Source organism: Myotis nattereri (assembly GCF_964212035.1).
Source record: "Myotis nattereri genome assembly, chromosome: 14".
NCBI classification, from domain to species: domain Eukaryota; kingdom Metazoa; phylum Chordata; class Mammalia; order Chiroptera; family Vespertilionidae; genus Myotis; species Myotis nattereri.
The window spans coordinates 12,300,402-12,322,253 of NC_138089.1; the positions used below are offsets into that span (position 1 = coordinate 12,300,402).

The 21,852-nt window shown below is 40.9% G+C and overlaps 1 protein-coding gene across 1 annotated transcript; it reads left to right on the forward strand.

The window, feature by feature from the left end:
- The first annotated feature begins 460 nt into the window (after positions 1 to 460).
- THOC7 (THO complex subunit 7) lies at positions 461 to 21,018 on the forward strand. Its single transcript, XM_081105758.1, has 8 exons — positions 461 to 547; positions 15,634 to 15,751; positions 16,484 to 16,611; positions 16,924 to 17,010; positions 18,773 to 18,830; positions 19,739 to 19,805; positions 19,886 to 19,955; positions 20,686 to 21,018. The coding sequence occupies exons 1-8, from the start codon at positions 529 to 531 to the stop codon at positions 20,751 to 20,753; spliced, it is 615 nt and encodes a 204-aa protein (XP_080961884.1). The 5' UTR covers positions 461 to 528; the 3' UTR covers positions 20,754 to 21,018.
- Positions 21,019 to 21,852: the final 834 nt, after the last annotated feature.

A 21,852-nucleotide genomic window follows, 5' to 3' on the forward strand; every position in this document is an offset into this window, starting at 1 on the left:
CCCGGGGCCCCGGCCTCCCCGCCCGCTGGCCGCGCCCCGCGCCGGTGCGCGCTGCAGACCCGCCGGCGCGAGAGGCGGAACTTCGCGGGGACCCTCCGCCGCGCCCCGCCCCGCGCCCAGGGGTCCCGGCGCCCCCGCCCCCGGCGCGAGCCCACCCCGCCGCACGCGGAGGCCGCGGCCCCTCCCGGGCAGGCGCGGGCCTCGACCCCGGGCGGCCGCAGCCCCCGCCGCCCCGGCGCCCCGCGAGCTCACCTGGCGGCGGCCGGGGCCTCGGGCGGCCTCCGGGCGGCGGCGGCGGGGCGGCCGGGGGCAGGGGCCGCCCGCGGGCAGGCTCCACGCGCGCCGGCCGGGCCGCCCCGGAGTGGCAGCCGGGGAGCGGGTCCCGCGGCGGCGGCGCGGCTCAGGCGTCGGAGCGGGCGGCCGCGGGCGCCGCCTCCGCCTCCATGCTGTTTACCCGGCTGCATTGTGGGAGTTTGACCTCCGCCGCCAACCGCCGCCTCAGCCCGCGCCGCCGCCGCCGCGCACGCCATGGGAGCCGTGACTGACGGTGAGGCGCCGCCGGCCGGGCCCGAGCCGCTCCCGGAGCCGGGCCCCCGACCCGGCCGCCCCGCGAGCACCGGCCGCCGCGGACTCGCCGGCCGCTCCCGAGGCCCCGGCGGGCGGGGGTCGGCCGGGAGCGCACGCGGCGGGGCCCGGAAGGGGCGCGGGCTGCCGGGGACGCGCTGGGCGCTCGTGGGCCCCGGGGAGCCGCGAAGGGGGGACGGGGAGGCCCGCACCCGGGGGCCCGAGGGCGGGCGGGGAAGGGGACTCGGAGGGCGAGGTTCGGGCCAGCGGGGAGGAGGCGAGGCCGCGACCCGCGAGCGGGGTGTCGGCGCCGCAGAGTGACCCCTGGAGGAGTCGGGACGGAACTCTAGCCCCCGCGGGCTCCAGCGCAGTGAGGTCCGGGCGGGCCCTGGACAGGGGGCCGGGGGGCGGGACAGGGTGGAGGAGCGGATGGGGACGGGGTTTGGGAGCGGATGGGGACGGGGTGTAGAGGCTTGGGGCCACCTAGGGTGCATCAGGACCCTAAGAGATTTGCGTGTGTTTGGCTTGGGTGGGTGCTTTGTCTGCTGGAAGGAAGGCCGGACGAGGTAGAGGCTGGGTCATGGAGGGTTGTGAGGGCCATTGAGGAAGCTGACCGGTTGGAGGAGGGACTCCGAGGGTGGTCTCTGCACTGAGCGGAAATAAAACAGCTTGAGGCCTTGAGGAAGGTGGGCAGGCATGATGGGCAATGGAGGGAGGACCTAAGCAGGTATCCAGTTAAGGAGGAAGGAAGTCTCTGACATCTGGGAAGGGGACGTCTAGGGGTGCCTGGTCCCTTTGGAGAGGGAGTGGCTGGTAGTCATAGATATCTGTGGATTGGACACTTCTGAAGAGTTGGGGGTAGACAGGGTCTCCAGGGACCAGGCCGTGGGAGGAAAATAATAGACACAAGTTTGTGGGTGTGATAAAGCATAGTGAGAGGCGGCGGGGAGATCTCAGAGATCCAGGTACTTCATGGGTAATGGTACGTTTGCTTCATTCCAGTTTCATTGATTCAGTAGACAGTCATTCCACCTGGGCTAGGCTTTGGGATTACAACCCAGAACCAACAGGGGAGACCTTTTGCCCTATGAGGTTACAGGCTGGTGGGAAAGACACGGTGGATGATTAGTTTTAAGTGTGGCAACTGTTACCGTAGGGGCAGGACCAGGTTGGGAACTGTAGAAGCATGTAACAAAGATTTCTTTATTCATTCTTGGAGATCACAAAGCCTCCCTGAAAAAGTTACCCTTAATCCCCTTATAAATACATGGGCTGGTGTTCCAGGGGGAATGACTTGTGCAAAGGCCCCAAAGTGTTGGAACAGCTCGAAGATGACAAATATTGGCTAGAATTTAGAAAGCTAAGAGCCAGAGATTTCTGAGGGCAATGGGAAACTATGAAAAGTCCCATGTGATCAGATTTGCATTAAAAATAAAAAACAGCCGAAACCGGTTTGGCTCTGTGGATAGAGCGTCGGCCTGCGGACTGAAAGGTCCCAGGTTCGATTCCGGTCAAGGGCATGTACCTTGGTTGCGGGCACATCCCCAGTGGGGAGTGTGCAGGAGGCAGCTGGTCGATGTTTCTCTCTCATCGATGTTTCTAACTCTCTATCCTCTCCCTTCCTCTCTGTAAAAACTCAATAAAATATATTAAAAAAAATAAATAAATAAAAAAATAAAAAACACCACTACACTCTGCTATGTGAAGAATGATGAGAAAAGGGAAAGTGAGGAGTTAAGTCCCCCGCCCCAATCTCTAACATTTACAAGACATTTACTGTATGTCAAACAGTGTCCTAATTATCCCCACTTTACAGATGAAACGGGGACACAAAGATGTTAAGTAACTTACCCAAGGTTGCACGGGTAGTAAGGTCTAGAGCAGTGATGGCGAACCTATTGAGCTTGGCGTGTCAGCATTTTGAAAAACCCTAACTTAACTCTGGTGCCATGTCACATAGAGAAATTTTTTGATATTTGCAACCATAGCAAAACAAAGACTTATATTTTTGATATTTATTTTATATATCTAAATGCCATTTAACAAAGACAAATCAACCAAAAAAATGAGTTCACGTGTCAGAGGTTCACCATCACTGGCCTGGAGCAAGGGTGGGGAACCTTTTCTCTGCCAAGGGCTGTTTGTATATTTATAACATCATTCACGGGCCATACAAAATTATCAACTTAAAAATTAGCCTGCTGTGTTTGGTCAAACATGTAATTAACTCACCCCTGATGCCTTGACAGGACCAGACCAAATGATTTTGCAGGCCTTTATAGGGCCCCTGGGCCGGATGCTCCCCACCCCTGGTCTAGAGCCTGGGCTCAAAACCAGGCAGAATGGCTCCAGAGTTCTTGTGCTTCACCATTCTGATTAATGTCTCAGCTACTCCTGCTGTGGTCCTAATCCGAGCTGATGGGGGCTCCAGTGAAGAGCGAATGCAGAGGAGTGGACGGGGGACGGGGGGAGAGAGATGAGGGGCAGTGTCAGGACTTCAGTGACTGAGTGGATGAGGGAAGGGTCAAGGATTATCCCAGGTGTCTGAGTTGAGTGACTGCTTGTGAGTGCTACTTCTCTATTGAGGAAGAGAACTTCAAAGGAGAGAGAGGTTTTGTCAGGAGATGAGAAGGGAAGATGAGTTCTAGTAAAGTTACTGACTGCAGTCAAGTGCCCCCTACGTCCTGAGAGGCCACCGGCACCACCACTTGCAAGTTGTCTGACCTTGTGCAGGTTAATTAACCTCTCCGAGCCTGGGTTTCATTCTTTGGATGGGCATAATAGTAAGACCTAGGATTAAATGCAGTAAAAGTCGTAAAGTGCTTTGCACCAAGTCTGATACATAATGTTCAGTAAATAGTATTAAGTGTAAGAGCTGGTTTGCTCATCTCTTCTCCACTTTCCTTAGATGAGAACTGTGCCTTTTCCCTCTAATCTCACGATTGCCCTTCTCTGCTTGGAGATAGCCCGCATATTCTTCAAGACCTACCTCATCTGTCCCCTTTTGTCTTTCCTGGAACCAGTTCATCTTTCACCTGTAACCATGTTATTTCATGTATATTGCTGCTGTGGCCCTTAATACTTAACGTATTTAGCTTATTCTAGAAAATATTTAAGGCAACTTACCATAATGAGTAAACACAAAATAAATGGTGAGGAAGCAGGGCAGAAAGAGCATGGAGACCAGGAAAACCAAGAAGTTACAAGTGGGGGTGATCCTCAGAATGCTAGGGTAAAGTCTGCTACATTTACTAGTACAAGAAAGTGACAGTGGCTCTTGTTTCCCTAGCAGTTCATACCAAGAGCTGGTCCATTCTGTGAGCTAGTGTTTATGAGAGAGAAGGCAGCATTAGATAACCGAGACAAGCCGTTTTTGTGATTTCGACACTGGAGAAAAGGCTTTGGGGTGCTTATAAAGAAAAGCCAGTGTCAGATCATCAACTTTCTTTTTAGCACTGAAGACCATTGGGCTGTTTCTTAACACATCACTATTAGGTCAAAGAAGGCTAAATCACAAGTTAGAAAGCTAAAGCCAATAGACTGTGTGGTTTAGGCAAATAGCTTTGCTGGTCTGCCTTAATTCAGAGCAAAAAAAAATTTTTTTTAATCCTCACTTGAGGATACTTTTCCATTGACTTTTAGAGAGTGGAAGAGAAAAAGGAGGAGGAAGAAGAAGGTGGCGGGGCGGGGAGGAGGGGGGGGGGGAGAGAAACATTGATGTGGGAGAGACACATCAACTGGTTGCCTGCAGCACAAAGGCTGACTGGGACAGAGATCAAGCTGGCAACTGAGATACATGCCCTTGACCGGGAATCAAACCTGGGACCCCTTGGTCCTCAGGCTGACTCTACCACTGAGCAAACTGACCAGGTTCAGAACAAAGTTTTTTTTGCTTGTTTGCTTTAAGGATATGTAGACATGCAGGAAAGAATGAACTACAACTTCTTCAGGCAGTTCTCATTAATGTGGTTTTCTTCCATTGAGATTTTGGTAAAAATCAAGCAGAAGTGAGAGAGATGTGTGATACACCTACAAGTATCTATTGCTTGCCTTTTCGGCACAATGCCAGGTGCTGGGTACAGCAGTAAACTGCAGAGGAAGGCCTGACTCCTACTTGAGAGAGAGAAGCAATTGTGTGCAATCAGTCAGTAAATAAGTAATATCTGAAAAAGAACATAATTTCTGAAGTTAATTGAGTTCTGAGAATGAACTAGATGGGATGGAAGAGAGAGTAATGGGGAAGGCGTGCCAGCAACTAGGTAAAATAGGGTGATCAGGTATGGCTGCTCTCAAAAGTGACATTTAATGTGAGCCCTGCAGGGTCAACTCTGAAGACTCTGAGAAAGTACAGTGGGGCCTTGACTTACGAGTTTAATTCGTTCCGTGACGGAGCTTGTAACTCAAATTACTCGTCTGTCAAATCAAAAAGTGAACAAGTGAGACACGTGTTGCTGGGCTGATGTTGTGGCGTTCACTGTGACGTTCGCTGTGCCAACTAGCGGTGGGGTGTCTGAAGCTGGCTCGTAACCCGAATTTTAGCTCGCAACTCAAAGCAAAAAATCGGCCGAGAGATGGCTCGTATCTTGAAAAACTCATTAGTCGGGACACTCGTAAGTCAAGACCCCACTGTATTCCAGATAGAGGCAACTGCTAGTGCACAGGTCTGAGGTGAAAACAAGTTCTTCTCCCCCCGGGGAAAATAAGGGAGTCCGGGTCCAGGCGGAGGTGGGCCAGGAGAGGTGTGACACAGGAGGCGGTTGGAAAAAGTAAATGAGCCTTCCAGGCCATGGAGAGGAGATGAAGTATTCTGTGGGTACTTGGAAGTGATTGGAGGATTTTAAGCAGTAAAGTTAGTGATCTGATAGATCTTTTAGATCATTCTGGGCCGCTGTGTAGAGAATGGATTCTGGGAAGGCAGAAATGGAGCAGGGAGAGACGAGACAGGTGGGCTTGGATTAGGGTGATGGCAGTGGAGAAGACTGAGAAGTGGGTGGCTTCCATAGCTCAGTCATTTTCCTGAAAAGTTCTCAGAGGAGTACCAGTGCCTGTCTCTGAGGAATCTGAGTCTGAGATGCCTGGCACGTAATCCTTACATATGGGGCTGCCTATCTTATTGAACTAAGACCTCCTGGAGGACAAGCTCTGTATGTCCTGCACCCAACACAAGGACACCTGGATTAATTTGAGGAACTGCCCTGCCTCAGAGGGAAGGAGAGAAATCCCGTATTGTTATCTATAGATACCGAACTATGGATATTATCACCAACACAGTAATTTTATAGATGGAAAAATGGAGGTCTTGTGCAGTCAGTGACTTACTGTCACATAGCCGGTTATTGGCAAGGCCATCCTCTCTCCCCTGTTGCACTCCAGCATTTTGGCTAACTGGAAAGCAGTTTAGATGTTATCACTGATAATTTAAGCTGTGTTCACAGTTTGTATTTTGTATGTGTTAATTTAAAGGGTGGTAAACAGTGTTAGTACCCTAATAGAAATCATTTCAGAAGCCCTTTTGCAGTACAGAGAACATTAGGTAGATATATTGATATGCCAGAGCAACAGATGGGAGATGAAGGGGGGTGGTGGGATGCTGGATGTGTCTGTACTTTGCATTTAATAGAGCTTATTGGTTTTGACAGTTTAGTGGTCTTTTTAAAAAATCAAATGCATGGATATATGCTTATAAAAATTTGAAATAATCGTTTTAAATATGTCTCAGAACAGTGTGACAAAATAATGGACCTGTACTATGACTTTCTAATGTAATTGTTTATATTTTCCTATGACTGCAGAGGTGACACCACAGATCTGTAAAGGAAGGTAATAATACATACTCTAGAGCAGCGGTTCTCAACCCGTGGGTCACGACCCCTTTGGCGGTCGAATGGCCCTTTCACAGGGGTCACCTAAGACCATCCTGCATATCAGATATTTACATTACGATTCATAACAGTAGCAACATTACAGTTATGAAGTAGCAACGAAAATAATTTTATGGTTGGATCACAACATGAGGAACTGTATTTAAAGGGCCAGAGGTTGAGAACCACTGCTCTAGAGGGTTGTTTCAAGGATGAAGTGTGATACTGTATGTAAAGCCCTTGGAAGTTCAGTGACCATTATTTTATTGTCCAGAGCAGGACACTTTTCAGAGTGAAAGTAATCAAACAAGATGTTTGGTCATCAAGTAGAAGTGTATAAACACTGTATAAGTGTCTGCTGCTGCTGTTTCTATTTCAGTTGCTAATCTAATGTTAATTAGACATTAGTGGGCTCAGGGGTTTTTTTTGCTTTTTGCTTTTCACTAGCGCCAATGAATTTGCCCCCTTGTTCCCTCGGCTATGGCCCCAGCCCAAGGGTTAGGGCTGCAGTTCATCTATTAAATAATGTTTCTTTAGCCAATATGGATGGTTTCTCAAAGCAAGATTGGAATTTCAACCTTGACTTTATTAGTACTGTACTCTAAATATTTAAGTAAATCTAGAGAAAAATAAAAGACCTCAACAATATTTTTATTTTTTAAAAATTTAATTTTGGTTTAAGTAATTTACTTTGGCATCAGCAATTCATTTAGACTGGTCCTAAGTATCTCACAAGAGATCAGTATTTACATAAAGGAATCAAATTATCTTATTGTTTTTCCACCTGCCATTTTTGTGTCTTCTTAATAGTGTTGGCCTTAAAAATTGTTTTTAATGCTTTTAAGCTTCTTGAAAAGGGGGAGGAGGGCTAGGTGTTATTTACTATAAGGAATCAAACACAATGAAATATACCTCTGTCAGCTGAATAACTCGAGCAGGGAGGAGCTAATGATAAATTTAACAGGAATCTGTACACACATTGTTTTTACATAGCCTTGGTCTCTCTTGTTAACAGCTCAGGGCAAACCAGCTTTCTTCTTGTTAACACATCATAGATTTATTAAAGAACATTGATTAGAACTTTTTTAATGCAGAAAAAATTAAGGAAAATACCTCAATATACCATTAAGCTTACTACCTGTCAACCACTGTTGATATTTTTTTTTAAGTCAGAAAATTCAGGAAGAAATGTGTCATCTTCCTCTACTCACCTTCCATTACTAATCCCGCTGCCAAAGGTCATCGCTATAAACTCTATTGTGTGCCCTTCCAGAATGATATTTAAATGCTCATAAAAAGTGAAAAGCACCTTCTCTGGTGCAAACTCTTGAGTTTGAGTCCCAGCTCTACTCCTTACTTCCTGTGACATTTAATTTGGGGCAAATAAAAATGTCTTTTTACGTGTATCTGTAAAATAAGGGTAATAATATCTGTTTTATAGGACTGTTGTGCAGATTAAATGTGTTTTTATGTGAAAAGCACTTAGAACAATTCCTAGCGTATTATAAGCATTATGTATTTGTTAATATGCCAAAATGTATATATCCTTTAAAATTTTATACAGGTGTTTCCACCCTCTTCTATATTATACTTCTGCAATTAATGATAGAGCTTGGAACTTTTCCTTCCTTATTCTTTTGTATCAATGTGTAGTATTTTATTCTATTTATTAATTTATTGGGGTGACACTGGTTAACAAAATTATACAGGTTTCAGATGCATAGTTCTAACATCCATCATCAGTACACTGTTTTGTATGTTTACCATCCCAAGTCAAGTCTCTGTCTATCACCATTTATTCCCACTATATCCTCCTCCCTCTACCCCTCCACCCTCATCCCCACCCCTGTCCAGGCAGTCACCACATTGTTGTCTGTGTCTATGAGTTTTTTCTTTTTTCCTCAACCCATCCCCCCCAGACATTCCCCTACCTGACAGTTGTCAGCCTGCTCTCTATGCCTCTGTCACTGTTTTGCTTATTAGTTCATTTTGGCCGGAGTGAAATCATGTGGTGCTTGTCTTTCTCTGACTGGCTTATTTTGCCGGAAGCTGGTCCACCCTTGCTGCTTGACACAGTCAGTCGCTGCAGGGAAGAAACATCTGCACAGCTTATGTTTCAAGGGACCTGGCGTATATGGCATATGTTTGCTCCCCCTCTTAGCGCTATGTGTTTTAAACAGGACCACCTCCCTGAGAAAGGTTGTTTCCCCAGGTGGGGATTTTTCCCTGGAGTTAGGGATTAACAGGACTAAGGAATGGAATAAAACCCCTTAACTAAGTGCCAGGCAGGCAGTTAATCACTTTAACTACGAACAATCACGAATAATCTTTACTTAGGATAATCTCCTTCAGTTACTTCCTTGTAGTTTAACAGAACAATAGAGTAGTGACCTTGGAATGGAGATAACAAATGCCCTAACCGCCCTAACCTTTGGAATAGAATGGATAGGATTAAAATCAAATGGTATAAATACAGATGTAACAGGAGAATAATGGGAGAACCTGGCTATGCTAATCAACTGAAAGCTGCCTCCATGTCATTGCTTCTTCCCTGACTTGGTCCACACCTTTGGGAACCCCTGGATCTGCTGGGGCTGGACCCCAACATTATTTCACTTAGCATAATGCTCTCCAGGTCCATTCATGCTGTCGCAAAGGGTAAGATTTCCTTCTTTTGTACGGCCAAGTACTATTTCATTGTATAAATGTTCCACAGCTTTTAAAAATCTATTTAGCTATTTTCAGTTTTTTGCTCTTACCAAATAGTGTTACAGTGGAGCTGTTTGTATAGCTTTTGTATTGTCTTTGCACATTTGTAGGAATCATTTTTAGAATACGGTACAGATCATAGGCTATATGTATTTTTAATTTTGACACATATTACTACATTGCCCTGATGCCAGCTGTTTTTCTGCTGTAATCCTGTCTGAAATTATTATCCCTTCCTGTGGTTTTCAGTTTGGATTCAGAGGGTTTAGGAACACCTGGCTGGAAAAAGCCAGCGGTGGGTTTGCATGCCTGCAATATTCCCTGCTAAACTTAACTTGCCTTCTAAAGGAAATGCTGATCTTCAGTGGTAGGTCCCAGGATTGCTGTTCCCGAAGCAGGTGAGGTTGCAGTGCTGTGAGGGCTTCCAGTGGGGGGAGTCATTTTTGAGGGCAGGTGAAGGTGTCCTAACCGGAGGTTCTGGCCGTAGTTATCAAGCCTGCACCTGTCCTTGAAGAAGTCAGTGCTTTGGAGGCTGGCCACCATTATTATCTTCCAAATTGTTTTCCTCTTTCGTTTTTGAATGTTTGCTGTTAGATGTTCTGAAAAGTTGTTTTGTAGTCGAGGTTTTAATAGCTACTGTGGAGAATAACAACTATGGGTTTTGAAAGGAGGATTCGTCTGGGTTTCTGAGAGACTGTCTTTCCATACCAAAATGAGAACCCAGTTAAAATGGCGATGTCACCTGGCCAGAGGGCTTGGAAACGGAGAGTTGGTTTAGTGACTATAAAGGAGTAATTTCTTCCTGCCTCTGTTTGTGGAAAATGGGTAATTTCTTCTAGATATGGATTGGCAGATAAGACAGGAAGAGGTCTAAAATGCATCTCAATTTTATGAGGAAATATTTGCTTGTCAACATACAGGTGTCATAACTGATTTTAAAGTGATTTCAATAGCAAAAAGTTTATATGTATAATTATGGTACAACATAAAACCAAATGCAGTAGGAAATCTCCCTACAGGCCTAAAGTTGAGCAGAAAACCATTTTCAGGGCAGATGTTAAGCATTTTGGTTTAAAAGCTCTTTCCAGATGACGTTGATCCTCATAGTCAGTAAAGAAAGTAATTATGACAAGTAAGGAATGATGTTGATAACATCAATAAAATAGTTCCTAAGTCATCTTTATTGTTTTTACAGGGTGGGCCAAGGCCGGCCAGAATTATTAGTATTAGCATTCAAATTGCTTATAAAGAGCTTCAAGCATGATGATAATTTATGAAGTCAATGTATATAGTAAACAAAACATGTCTTAGGTGTGTTCAGTCTAGAGCTAATTGATGAGGTATCATTAAAAATAATAATGCTCACGTCACGTGTGTGGGGAACTGTGCGCAGCAGCCCATCTTTAAGTTGAGAAAGAACAGAGCCTGTTTTTAAACTGGCCCCTCACCCCTTTGTTTTATTTTGTTGCTCTTGGAGCTGTGCTCTGCTTTATATGTGGGATTTCAGTAATTCTCATCCCCAGAGAATTTTTTAGGCAGCAACTCTTCCATGCAGTTTAAGGTAGGAAAGTTGTAACCTTGCAATATGAAGTCTGAGATAACCAAATCTGTGAGCGATCCTAACTGGGCAAAACTTTATGCATAAATGCATAGCATATATCTTTCTGAGTATACTGATCTATCTACGATATATATTCAACATTTACTCATTTTTTACCATCTTTAGGAGATGCAAGTTGTGGATTACATTTAACATAAAGATAGGATATCTTTTTTCCCTGCTTTCCTTCTGTGAACAGGCATGCTTTTTTGTATACTTTTCTTTCTGTAAAGTTTCACAGACGTCCTACCAAGTGCGAAGTTTTATTCCCATTTTGCAGGTGAAGTTAAATATGGGTTACATACATACACACCCTCAAAGTAAACACTGTGAACTAACCAGAACACTGGCCCAGAACACTGGGCTGTGAGGAAATGCTCTCTGCTCTTAAAAGAAAGGACAGGACTGAAGCCAGAAAATGGCCTTGGCTTTCTGGTCAGAGTCCTCTGCGCTCCCAGAACCGGTCATACAGACTCCTCCGCATGCCTTCGCCTGTTCCTCACCAGGTCTCTGCTCAGCCCTGACCTGCCTCCTGAGACCTGTGACTAATCTCTGCTTCAGTTCATGCCGTTGCAGCTCCTAACCGCACATGCTGCCGTAGCCCCCACCCAGCCTCCCGGCCTGTGGCCTTTTCCCAGTTGTAGTCCACTTTGTACCCTGCCCTCAGCTTAATCCTGCTGGAAAGTCCTGCCCAGGAGCCTTTAGAAACTCCCAGTTGCCTACCAGCAAGGTCCAAGTCTACTAGCATGGCCTTGACTAGTGCGGACTCCCATTCTGACCCCCGACGGCCTTTATGCACTTGGTCCTAGGCTTTGTCTCACTCTCCCAGCCTCCCTGGTTTTCTGGGCAGTCCTGCCCAGATCCAGCTGCTGCAGCCCACAGCAGTGGGGATTGGAAAAGGACCTTTGGTTGCTTTTTTCCCTAGCTTTATGAGGCATAAGTAATATATAAAGACTTGTGCATATTTAATGTCTACAATTCGTTGTGTTTGAACATATGCAAACACCTATGATACCATCACCACATCAGAGCTTTCTTTTTCAAATAACAGCTAACAGATTTTGAGTACGCATATGGCTCAAAAATCAAATGATATAAAAGCATGTTTCCCCCTTTACAGCTTGTTGCTCATCTAGTCCCCTTACACTGCCCCTCTCTCAGTAACCTCTTTTATTAGTTCCTTGTATATCATTTCAGGGTATCTTTGTGAATATACGCACATGTGAATATATATATTCTTATTCCCCTTCATTTTTATATGGAGGAAACATGCCAAACACACAGTTCTTCACCTTGCTCTTTCAACAAGTTTTCTTAAGTGATCTCTTTGTATCAGTACATTGATTTTTTATAGTTTCATGATATTTCATCATATTCCTGTACCAAAATTTATTTAACTAGTCCCCTGTTGATGAACATATGTCATATTGCACATGTGCAAGTATATCTAGGATTATTGATTCATAGGATATATATTATTTGAAATTTTGATAGATGTCTTTTAGCTTTTTTAATTGATAATTTTTAAATATCAAAAAAGCAGCTCAAATTCCACTTCTCCTAAAATCCCCAAACCAAAGGGAACTCTCATCCTAATTTCTTCTGCTGTGTGTCTGTCACTCATTAGCAGTCACGTGTGTGTTATTTCCCTAACTGAAGTGAAAGAACTCCGCGCTTTCTTTCACATCCTCAGAACTTACTCTGGTACCTATAGATGCATGTGCTCATTGATCAAATGTTCATGTCTTTTGTTCAAGAAGAGAAATCTCTGCTGTGGACCTGAACATAAGGAAGCTGCGTGCTACTTACTAGTGGTTTATTGAGACAAAGCTCTCTTTGGAGGGCAGATGCTCTCAGGCAGGCTCCACAACCAATTTTAAAATATTTATTGAGCATCAGAAATATAGACACAGTGAGGCTAGGGAGGAAGAAGAATGAGCAGGACAGGACTGGTCCTTACGAACCCTTCTCCAAGTTTACTAGGCCTTTATAGTGTTTTAAACATATTTCAAAAATGTTTGTAATTGGGAAATTACATACATAAAAGTGCACAGATTTTAAGTATACAGGTGGAATGATTGCAAAATCTGCTTGAAACCTTTTTTGTTAGTTACTAAACTTTTAAAAATCTCTTGAAAAACTCATTCTGGTAATAGCTTCCCCTAAGTCAGGGTAGTCACTCCCCAATTTCTCTGTTCCTTTTTTCCTGTTCCCTGAATGCATTTATATTTGAAATCCCTGATCCTCAATAAAGTAGGATGTCTAGGCATCTGGGAGGCAGAAGGGGTTTGGGGTGGGAGGAGAGGTAATTGGAAGAGCAGAGATAAGAAGACTGACAAAGGAATTGAGCAGTATAAATTGAACACCAGCCCTAGCTGGTTTGGTTCAATGGGTAGAGTGTCATCCTGCGGACTGAAGGGTCTTGGGTTCAATTCCAGTCAAGGGCACATGCCTGGGTTGCGGGCTCCATCCCATGTAGTAGGTGTGCAGGAGGCAGCCAATCAATGATTCTCTATCATCATCAATGTTTCTATCTCTTCTCCCTCTCTGAAATCAATAAAAAATATATTAATAAATAAATTGAACAACAGACTGCTTATCCATTGTATATTTACTTTTATTTTAACAAAGTTTGTTTGTTTATCCTCACCCCAGGATATTTTTTCCATTGATTTCTGGAGTGGAAGGGAGGGAGGAGAAGGGAGAGAGAAATATTAATGTGAGAGAGACACATCAATTGGTTGCCTTCCACACACACCTCCTGACCGGGGCTGGGGTTGTACCTGCAACCCAGGTACATGCCCTTGCCCTGGAATCCAACCTGAGACCCTTCAGTGCATGGGCCAATGCTCTAACCACTGAACACACCACCAGGGCACATGTTTATACTTTTTTAAAAAATCAATTTATTTTCTGCAGTTTAATCTCTTCAAGTACTGTGTTTTGTCTCCATCTCCTCAAATAGCATTGTTGGTGGTTAAAAACAAAGCATTATTTGGTATTTTAAAGTGTAAAATTAAAACACCTGATGAATCTAAGCAGCCTATCAAAGCCATGACTCAGAACAAAACCCAATTGTAAAATGTTTATCTGATGTCACAGAATAAATTTTTAAAAAAGCCATTTGCCCTCTATAGTTTATCTCAGCTGCACCTGCCATCGAGAATGCTGCCCACACACAGGAACTGTTGTTTAAAGATTTTGCTGTTGATTCATCAGGCAGGCTCTCCAGGAATTATTTACACTTTAAATTATTATAAAAAATGCATGCACGTGTTAAAAACCAAACACAATTCTACAAAGCCATTTAGAAAATTAAATCTTCTCATTCTTTGTCATCTCTTACCAGAAACGATCAGTATTACCAGTTTCTTGTATATTCTCCCAAAGATACTCTGAATAAAAAAGCATACCGCATGTGTGATGTGTGAACACACACACCAAGCCCTCCTCCATTTCTACACAAATGGCAACAAGCTGTGTGTTCTGCACCTGTTTTGTTTTCATTTTACTTAACATCTGGGTTGTTTTGGTTTTTTGGCAACGTTATATATATATACACCCACACTATTCTTTTGGCTGCATAATATTATGTAATTTAAGCAGTTTCTTCCTGGTGAATGTTTACGTTTGCAATCTTTCCTCTACAAACAGCACTGTTAAGGACATCCCTTTACATTTATCTTTGTGCATGGGTGCACATGTATCGAGAGTATGAGTTCCTAGAATGTGCCTTTTAAATAGTGTTTGTTTTGGCTCAGTTGCCCTGCAAAGAGTGTACCGGTTTACTTTCCATCAGTGTATGTAAGTGCGGTTTCTCAACACTCTTGCTAACACTTCTCTTATCAGGTCATTTGTTCTTTGCCATTCTTCTTTTTTTTTTTTTTAACATTTTATTGATTTTTTACAGAGAGGAAGAGAGAGGGATAGAGAGTTAGAAACATCAATGAGAGAGAAACATCGATCAGCTGCCTCCTGCACATGTCCCACTGGGAATGTGCCCACAACCAAAGTACATGCCCTGGACCGGAATCGAACCTGGGACCCTTCAGTCCGCAGGCTGACGCTCTATCCACTGAGCCAAACCAGTTAGGGCTGCCATTCTTCTTGATGAAAATGATATTTTGATGTGGTTTCAAATTGTCTTTCTGTTGTTTTGATCCAGAATGATTTTGTATAGGAGGAATAGCTCAGGGCTGCCAGGCCGCTTCTTACTCATCACAATCATCTCTGCTGCTTTTCTAATTCCTTTTTTTCTTTGCCTTGGAGCAAAAGTGAGACAGACTTGTTCAAAAAAAAAAAAAAATCCGTTTGGGGAAAGAACATTGCATATATAATGACTAGATTACACATTTTTAAAAAAAAAACACTGAGTCCATTTATTTGACCCATTTCTCTTCTCGTTTCCTAGGCTGCCACTCTTTCCTCTATTCCTTTTATTCCTTTCACCAGAGGACCTCACACTACTCAGAGACATGAACTTCAATCTTCCTTCTGTCTGAACAGATTTTTCCAAATACAGTTCTCCAAGAATTATTAGCTTATTTCCTTGGCGGTACCTGAAAATTATTTCTACTCATCAAACTAGCAGTAGAATCACAGTTCTGTAAGGGCTGGGCTTTTCACTGCTGTAACCCCAGCCCTAAGATAATGCCTGACACACATAGACACTCATCAGCTTTATATGTATGTATCTATGTATATATATAGTAGTAAAACCTACATAATATAAAATTGACAATTTTAACAATTTTTAAGTGTACAGTTCAGTGGCATAGAGTACATTTACATTTCATTAGTTTTCTTTCGGATGCATGCATGAGTAGTGATACTTGTTTTTTGTTTCTGAAATTAACAAGAGCCAGATGGTCTTTTAATTCACATTGTTCTTTCCTCCAGACGAAGTCATACGGAAGCGTCTCCTAATTGATGGAGATGGCGCTGGAGATGATCGCAGAATTAATCTGCTAGTGAAAAGTTTCATTAAATGGTGCAACTCTGGATCCCAGGAAGAGGGGTATATCTTTTCACTGTTGTTTCTATACCACTGTCCTCATGTGATTCTAGGCCTTATACACAGTTCTGATAATATTGCAGATTTTCACCCACCTTAAATGTCCAATCGAGTCAACTCTTGGTTAATCAAGAGTGGGTTTTTCTGGCCTTAATTCTCTGGAGAGGCCTGCTTTATGTTTGTTAAAAGGTGTAGAAGGCATAATGACTAGAAGAAATGAAGATTAAATCCAGGCTCATTATTTAGTCACTTTTAGCAGATATGTGTTTAAATATCTAAATAAAATGTTCTTTTTTTAATAAGCTAATAGGTTGCTGCAAAGTTTTGTACATATTTAATAATTTTTAAATTAGAAAAATTTTCCTCATTTGAATTAGCTTTTCACATAGACAAATAACCATATAGAGTGAAAAAATTGTGAGAATTGTGAAGACAAAAAATCTGATCAAAACATTTAAAAAAGTGTTTAAAACAAGTAGCTGTTTAAATTAAACTTATACTGATAGGAACAACAATACCATCTTTGCATTTTTAACTAAAGCAGTTATAAACTCAAGTGTACTATATTTGGGGAAAGAAAACAAGGAACAGATAGTCTAAATTATTTAAAGTAAAGCAAAGGATTCTCTCAGAACTTTATGTAATTTAATTAGCAAATGTTTGCCTACACTATAAATAGTTCAAGTTTGGTAATCCGCAAAAACCTTTATTCCGTTTTTCTCTCTTTTTTATTAGTTACAGCCAGTACCAACGTATGCTGAGTACACTGTCCCAGTGTGAATTTTCCATGGGCAAAACTTTGCTGGTATATGATATGAATCTCAGAGAAATGGAAAATTATGAAAAAATTTACAAAGAAATAGGTAAAGAAACCTAAATTAATTAATCTTTAGCTATAATTTTAATTTTTATGGCCTAAGGGAAATAACACTTGCAAGTATTTTTCTTTGATTAGTAGTAAAATAATGACAATAACAATATTAATAGAAAGAATATAGTAAAATCAGTTACAAAAATGTATTTTAATATGATATAGTATTTTACAATTTTTTAAAATAATGTCAGCATCTATTTTATTAGCAATGGAACTTAATTTAAAAACACATTTTAAATTTGAAAATGGATGGAGATTATAGATGTTGTTACAACTATCTTAAAAAAACCTTTTTCTATAGAATGTAGTATTGCTGGAGCACATGAAAAAATTGCTGAGTGCAAAAAGCAGATTCTTCAAGCAAAACGAATACGAAAAAATCGCCAAGGTAAGAGTTTTGTGGGATTTAGTTAGTGTGCGAATACTTTATTACTGACTAGGATTTTCATGATTTTTATTTATTTTTTTTAATGTTGTGAGGTAAAATCTTTAGCTAGAATCAGCCTGAATTGTAAAAAAGAATTAGGAGTCCTAGCTGGTTTGGCTCAGTGGATAGAGCGTTGGCCTGCAGACTGAAGGGTCTCAAGTCTGATTCAGGTCAACGGCACATACTTCGGTTGCAGGCTCCTCCCCAGCTTGGGCCCTGGTTGGGCATAGGCAGGAGACAACCAATTGATGCGTTTCTCTCACATCGATATTTCTCTCTTGTCTTTTCTTCTCTCTTCCACTCTCTCTAACAATCAATGGAAAAATATCCTCGGGTGAGGATTAAAAAAGAAAAAAGAATTAGGAGCCGAACTTAATTCTTCAAAATTATATTATTCTTTAAAATAGAGAAGGAAGTTTATGCTAAAAAAAATTTTATTTTTCCTGGATTGAAATGATTATGCAAGTATTTCTTAAGTATTTGTTTATTTTTTTGTTTTTGTTTTTTTACTGTCTTCAGACCCCTTTGCCTAAATAATATAATGGTTAATCTGCAAAGGCTATTTACACAAGTACATTAGATTTAGGATTTTGTTTGTTGTTTGTTTAATTGGAGTACTTAAAAAAATAATTTAAGCCCACTGAATTTTTATTAAGTACAAAGCAAGCAAATATTTACAAGCTGCCTAAATAATAAGAGGAAGGTTAAAGTTTTGCTCTCTTTGTTCTTAAATTAGGGTATGTCCTTATTGCAGTCCATAAAAACAATTTCAAAACAATTTTTAAAGGCAGAGGTATTGTTCCTCCTATAATGTAAATTGAAAGAAAGACAGAAAGAAATAAAATGTATAATTAGAATTGTGACATATATGAAAAACTAGAAGGAAATGGAAAATGTTAATGGTTATTTGGGGGTTGTACATTTTTATGGCTTAAGTTTTTTTTGTTTGTCACACTTTTGTTGAATTAATATGCAGATTTCCAAAACAATAAATTTTACTTTTTAACGAATAGTTACAATGATGTTCAATTCCTTTTTTTTAAAGTTGTTTTTTTAATTCAGTCTAAAATGCATGTGGTCAAGTTTTGGTGGTGAGTTTACAGCAAGATATACCAATTAATAAATCAATTGTAAATTATTTTTAAATGTTACACATTGTTTTTGTTGACGAGGGCTTTCACATGAATGCTGCTATTTATCATTTCATAAGAAAGATTAACGGAAGATACATGGTTTATCCTGGAAGTCCCAGTGGAGCAGAAACAAGGTTCCTGAATTTTAAATCATTTCTAGGTTTCTGAAATCTTTGCCTTTAGAATGAGTGAGCAGTACAATTTGCTGTTGTCTAAGGTCTGGACTTAATGGTATGCTGCATTTACTTTGCTGATGGTTTATTTGCTGGGCAGATAGTATACAGTCCTCTTTAGAATCATCTACTGGATCAGGAATGACTTAAGATCACGTATGCCTCTGCTGGCCTCTTGTATTCTGCCCATGAAAAGGCAAGTGGAAAACAGAGCAGGAGCTAACGTGCTTGCTTGGAGCACTTGAAGTCGTGAGTCATTGCAGCTGTAGCTGAGTCAAGTGACGCTGGCAGTACTCTTTCCTTCCCAAAACGTTTCATTTCCTTATGAACTAGGAAAGTGATTTGGAAAGACTTGTGATATTATACATTTTGTTTTGATATCCAGGTTCAAAAAAACCTTAATTTTATATCTTTCAGAATATGATGCTTTGGCAAAAGTGATTCAGCATCATCCAGACAGGCATGAGACATTAAAGTAAGTTTAGAGCTTTACTAGAAAGTAACTAATCTTTATATGTGTTTACATACTGGCCTATGCATTCCATTTTTTTTTAGGAATACATAATATGTTTCAGAAGGAGGGACCTGGTTGCCAATATGACATAGTCTAATACTATTAAATAGATAATTTTAATGCTCCTGCCTATACTGCTTGTAGTTCTGAAATAAACGCATATAATATGCATCAATATGAAAATGAATAAATAGAATATGTCCTACTTATATAGTGTAATACTAAATAGTAGTTAAAAAGAATAAAGTAGAAATACTCTTTTTGAACACATAATCAGAGAAAAGAAAAACAGAAGATATGTAAGGTGGGGCAAACGTAGGTTTACAGTTGCGAGTGTGAGAAACACAGTTCATTCTTGTATTATTGTTTACTAATTATTGTATTATTTTCCATATGAACAACTGTAAACCTACTTTAGAGATACAAATATGTGCTTTAAAAAAGGATTAGAATAATATAGTGATTGCCTGAGTGGGTGGTAAAGGAAGAAAAGTGGCTTGGGATAGAGGACTGGGGGTAAGATTAAAAGTGTGTCAAGCAAATCTGCAATGTTTTATTTCTTTTCCCAAAAACCCAACTTGAAATAAGTATGACAAAATGTTGTTAAAACTCATCAATTCTTGGGGTTTGATATTCTGTTATCTATGTTTTCCTATACTTTAAAAAGTATATAGAAGTTTCATTTTAATGAAAATAAATGCATACTTAGAAGTTAAGAATAAATCACAGTAGCTTTAAAAGTCTAATTATAATAGAGTGTTATAACTCATCCTTTTTTTATTTTTAAAAACTACTTAGTAATTAAAAAGTTAGTTATTATGAATTCTGTTCCTCTATTAGCAAAATATAACACTTTTATTGTTTTTCAGGGAACTAGAAGCTCTGGGCAAAGAATTGGAGCATCTTTCACATATTAAAGAAAGTGTTGAAGATAAGGTATTTGCATATATATGTTAGATTTCATGATATGTATGTTTATAGATCAATGTGTATTAATTTTTTTCTTGTTAACACAGCTGGAATTGAGACGGAAACAGTTTCATGTTCTTCTTAGTACCATCCACGAACTTCAGCAAACACTGGAAAGTAAGTACAAATAGTTTAATAACAAATGTTTATAAGGATTTTTAATGGCCCAGGGACATGCCTTCTAAAATATACATCTCAAAGAGAGAGTACACGTTCAATTTTAGAACATCAGTGTAGTTGGATGGCGTTAGAAAGTACTCATGTTGTTCAGCTTTCTGAATATATGCAGAAAAATCTGAATTTGTAGTAATATCTGTTTTAAACACATATCCAGTAGTCTATATTAAGAGCAATTTAAGGATAATAGATTTGGAATTTTTTTGGTTTATTATAGTTTATTGCTATAAAGTAACGATGCAGGACCCAGGCAGGCCATAAGTGAGTGAAGTAGTTAGTGATAAGCATATTTGCATACTCAGTAGAATAGTGGGTGCTTTGGGGGAACTGTAGACTTGCTCATGGTATTGATTATAACCAATAGGAAATTTTTGTATTATCTGATCTGATTGTTTTCAAGAAAAGCTAAGACCTAGATTTTTGTTTAAAGTGAAATCTATCACGTAAGTTTTACATTATTTACATCAGTTTCATATTTACGAATACACAAGAACAACCAAAATGGAACTTTTAAAACCAACCACTTGTGTGTGCTGATTACAGTCATAGGCTATTATTTTGCCATTTTTATTTTAAATTGTCTAATAAAGGATAAACATTTTCATATATTTATTAGACATATAATTTAAGCAAATTTGACTCAAGTTTTATGTTTCTGTCTCAATCACAGATGATGAGAAGCTCTCAGAGGTAGAGGAGGCTCAGGAAACAAGCATGGACGCAGATCCTAAGCCATAGGCCAGCGCTCACCACTCCCCAGCTATTGAAGGAGCAACATGAGCTTAGTGTGTTTAGCATTTGCTGTGCTCTTGGGAAATTTAAAGTTTTGTCAGTGAACTAATTTGCTTTTAAATGTTTATGTACAGTTCGTTCATATTTCTTCACACAAAGGAAAATGACTCCGCTATATATTTGTTTTGTTATTGAAATACCTTTTTTATTCTTAAACTTAAAAGGTAGGAAGCAGCATCCAAAACTGTTCAATAAAACTTTTTCAAGCTCATTAGTATTCTAGGAAGTTTTTAACTATTAACATTGATTTGCTTACAAAATAAGCTGAAAGATTGTGAGAAGGTGGTGTTACTAGGATGTCCATGAGAAAGTGGGTCAACTTCTGGAAATTGTTACCACTTTTTTAAATAGGCATAATTGTCCTTTGTTTGTTTCTTTGTTTTGTGTGGTTTTTAAAAAATATTTTTATTGATTTCAGAGAGGAAGAGAGTGAGTGAGAAATAGAAACATCAGTGAGAGAATCATTGATCGCCTGCCTCCTGCATGTGCCCTGACAGGGAATCGAACCAGTGACCTCCTGGTTCATAGGCCAACGCTCAACCACTGAGCCATGCCAGCAGGCATTGTTACCACTTTTGAAGTGGAGTATTTGGACAGGCTTCAGGAGGGCTGTGAACTTGCAAAATTTGTGCAGAATGTTGGTGGTGTATGGTCATTGTAGGACAGGTTCCATGATGTTGAGAACCACTGGTGTAAAAGGCAGAGCCAATCCGTGTGCATTATTTTCCAGATCGCTCTCCTTAATACTTGAGCAGTGTGGTCGTCAAATGTTTTGTTCAGCCCCAGCCGGTTTGGCTCGGTGGATAGAGCATTGGCCTGTGGACTGAAGGGTCCCAGGTTTGATTCCTGTCAAGGGCACTTGCCTGGGTTGCGGGCTTGATCTCCAGTGGGGGGAGTGCAGGAGGCAGCCAGTCAATGATTCTCTCATCACTGATGTTTCTATCTCTCTTTCCCTCTTAATTACTCTCTGAAATCAATAAAAATATATTTTAAAAAAATAATAAAAATAAATAAATGTTTTGTTCATATTTCCTCTCAACTGTTT

Coding starts and splice junctions, on each gene's coding strand:
- THOC7 (XM_081105758.1), top strand. Junction 17,011..18,772: donor AATACGAAAAAATCGCCAAG/GTAAGAGTTTTG, acceptor TATATCTTTCAG/AATATGATGCTTTGGCAAAA. Junction 19,956..20,685: donor ACTTCAGCAAACACTGGAAA/GTAAGTACAAAT, acceptor TCTCAATCACAG/ATGATGAGAAGCTCTCAGAG.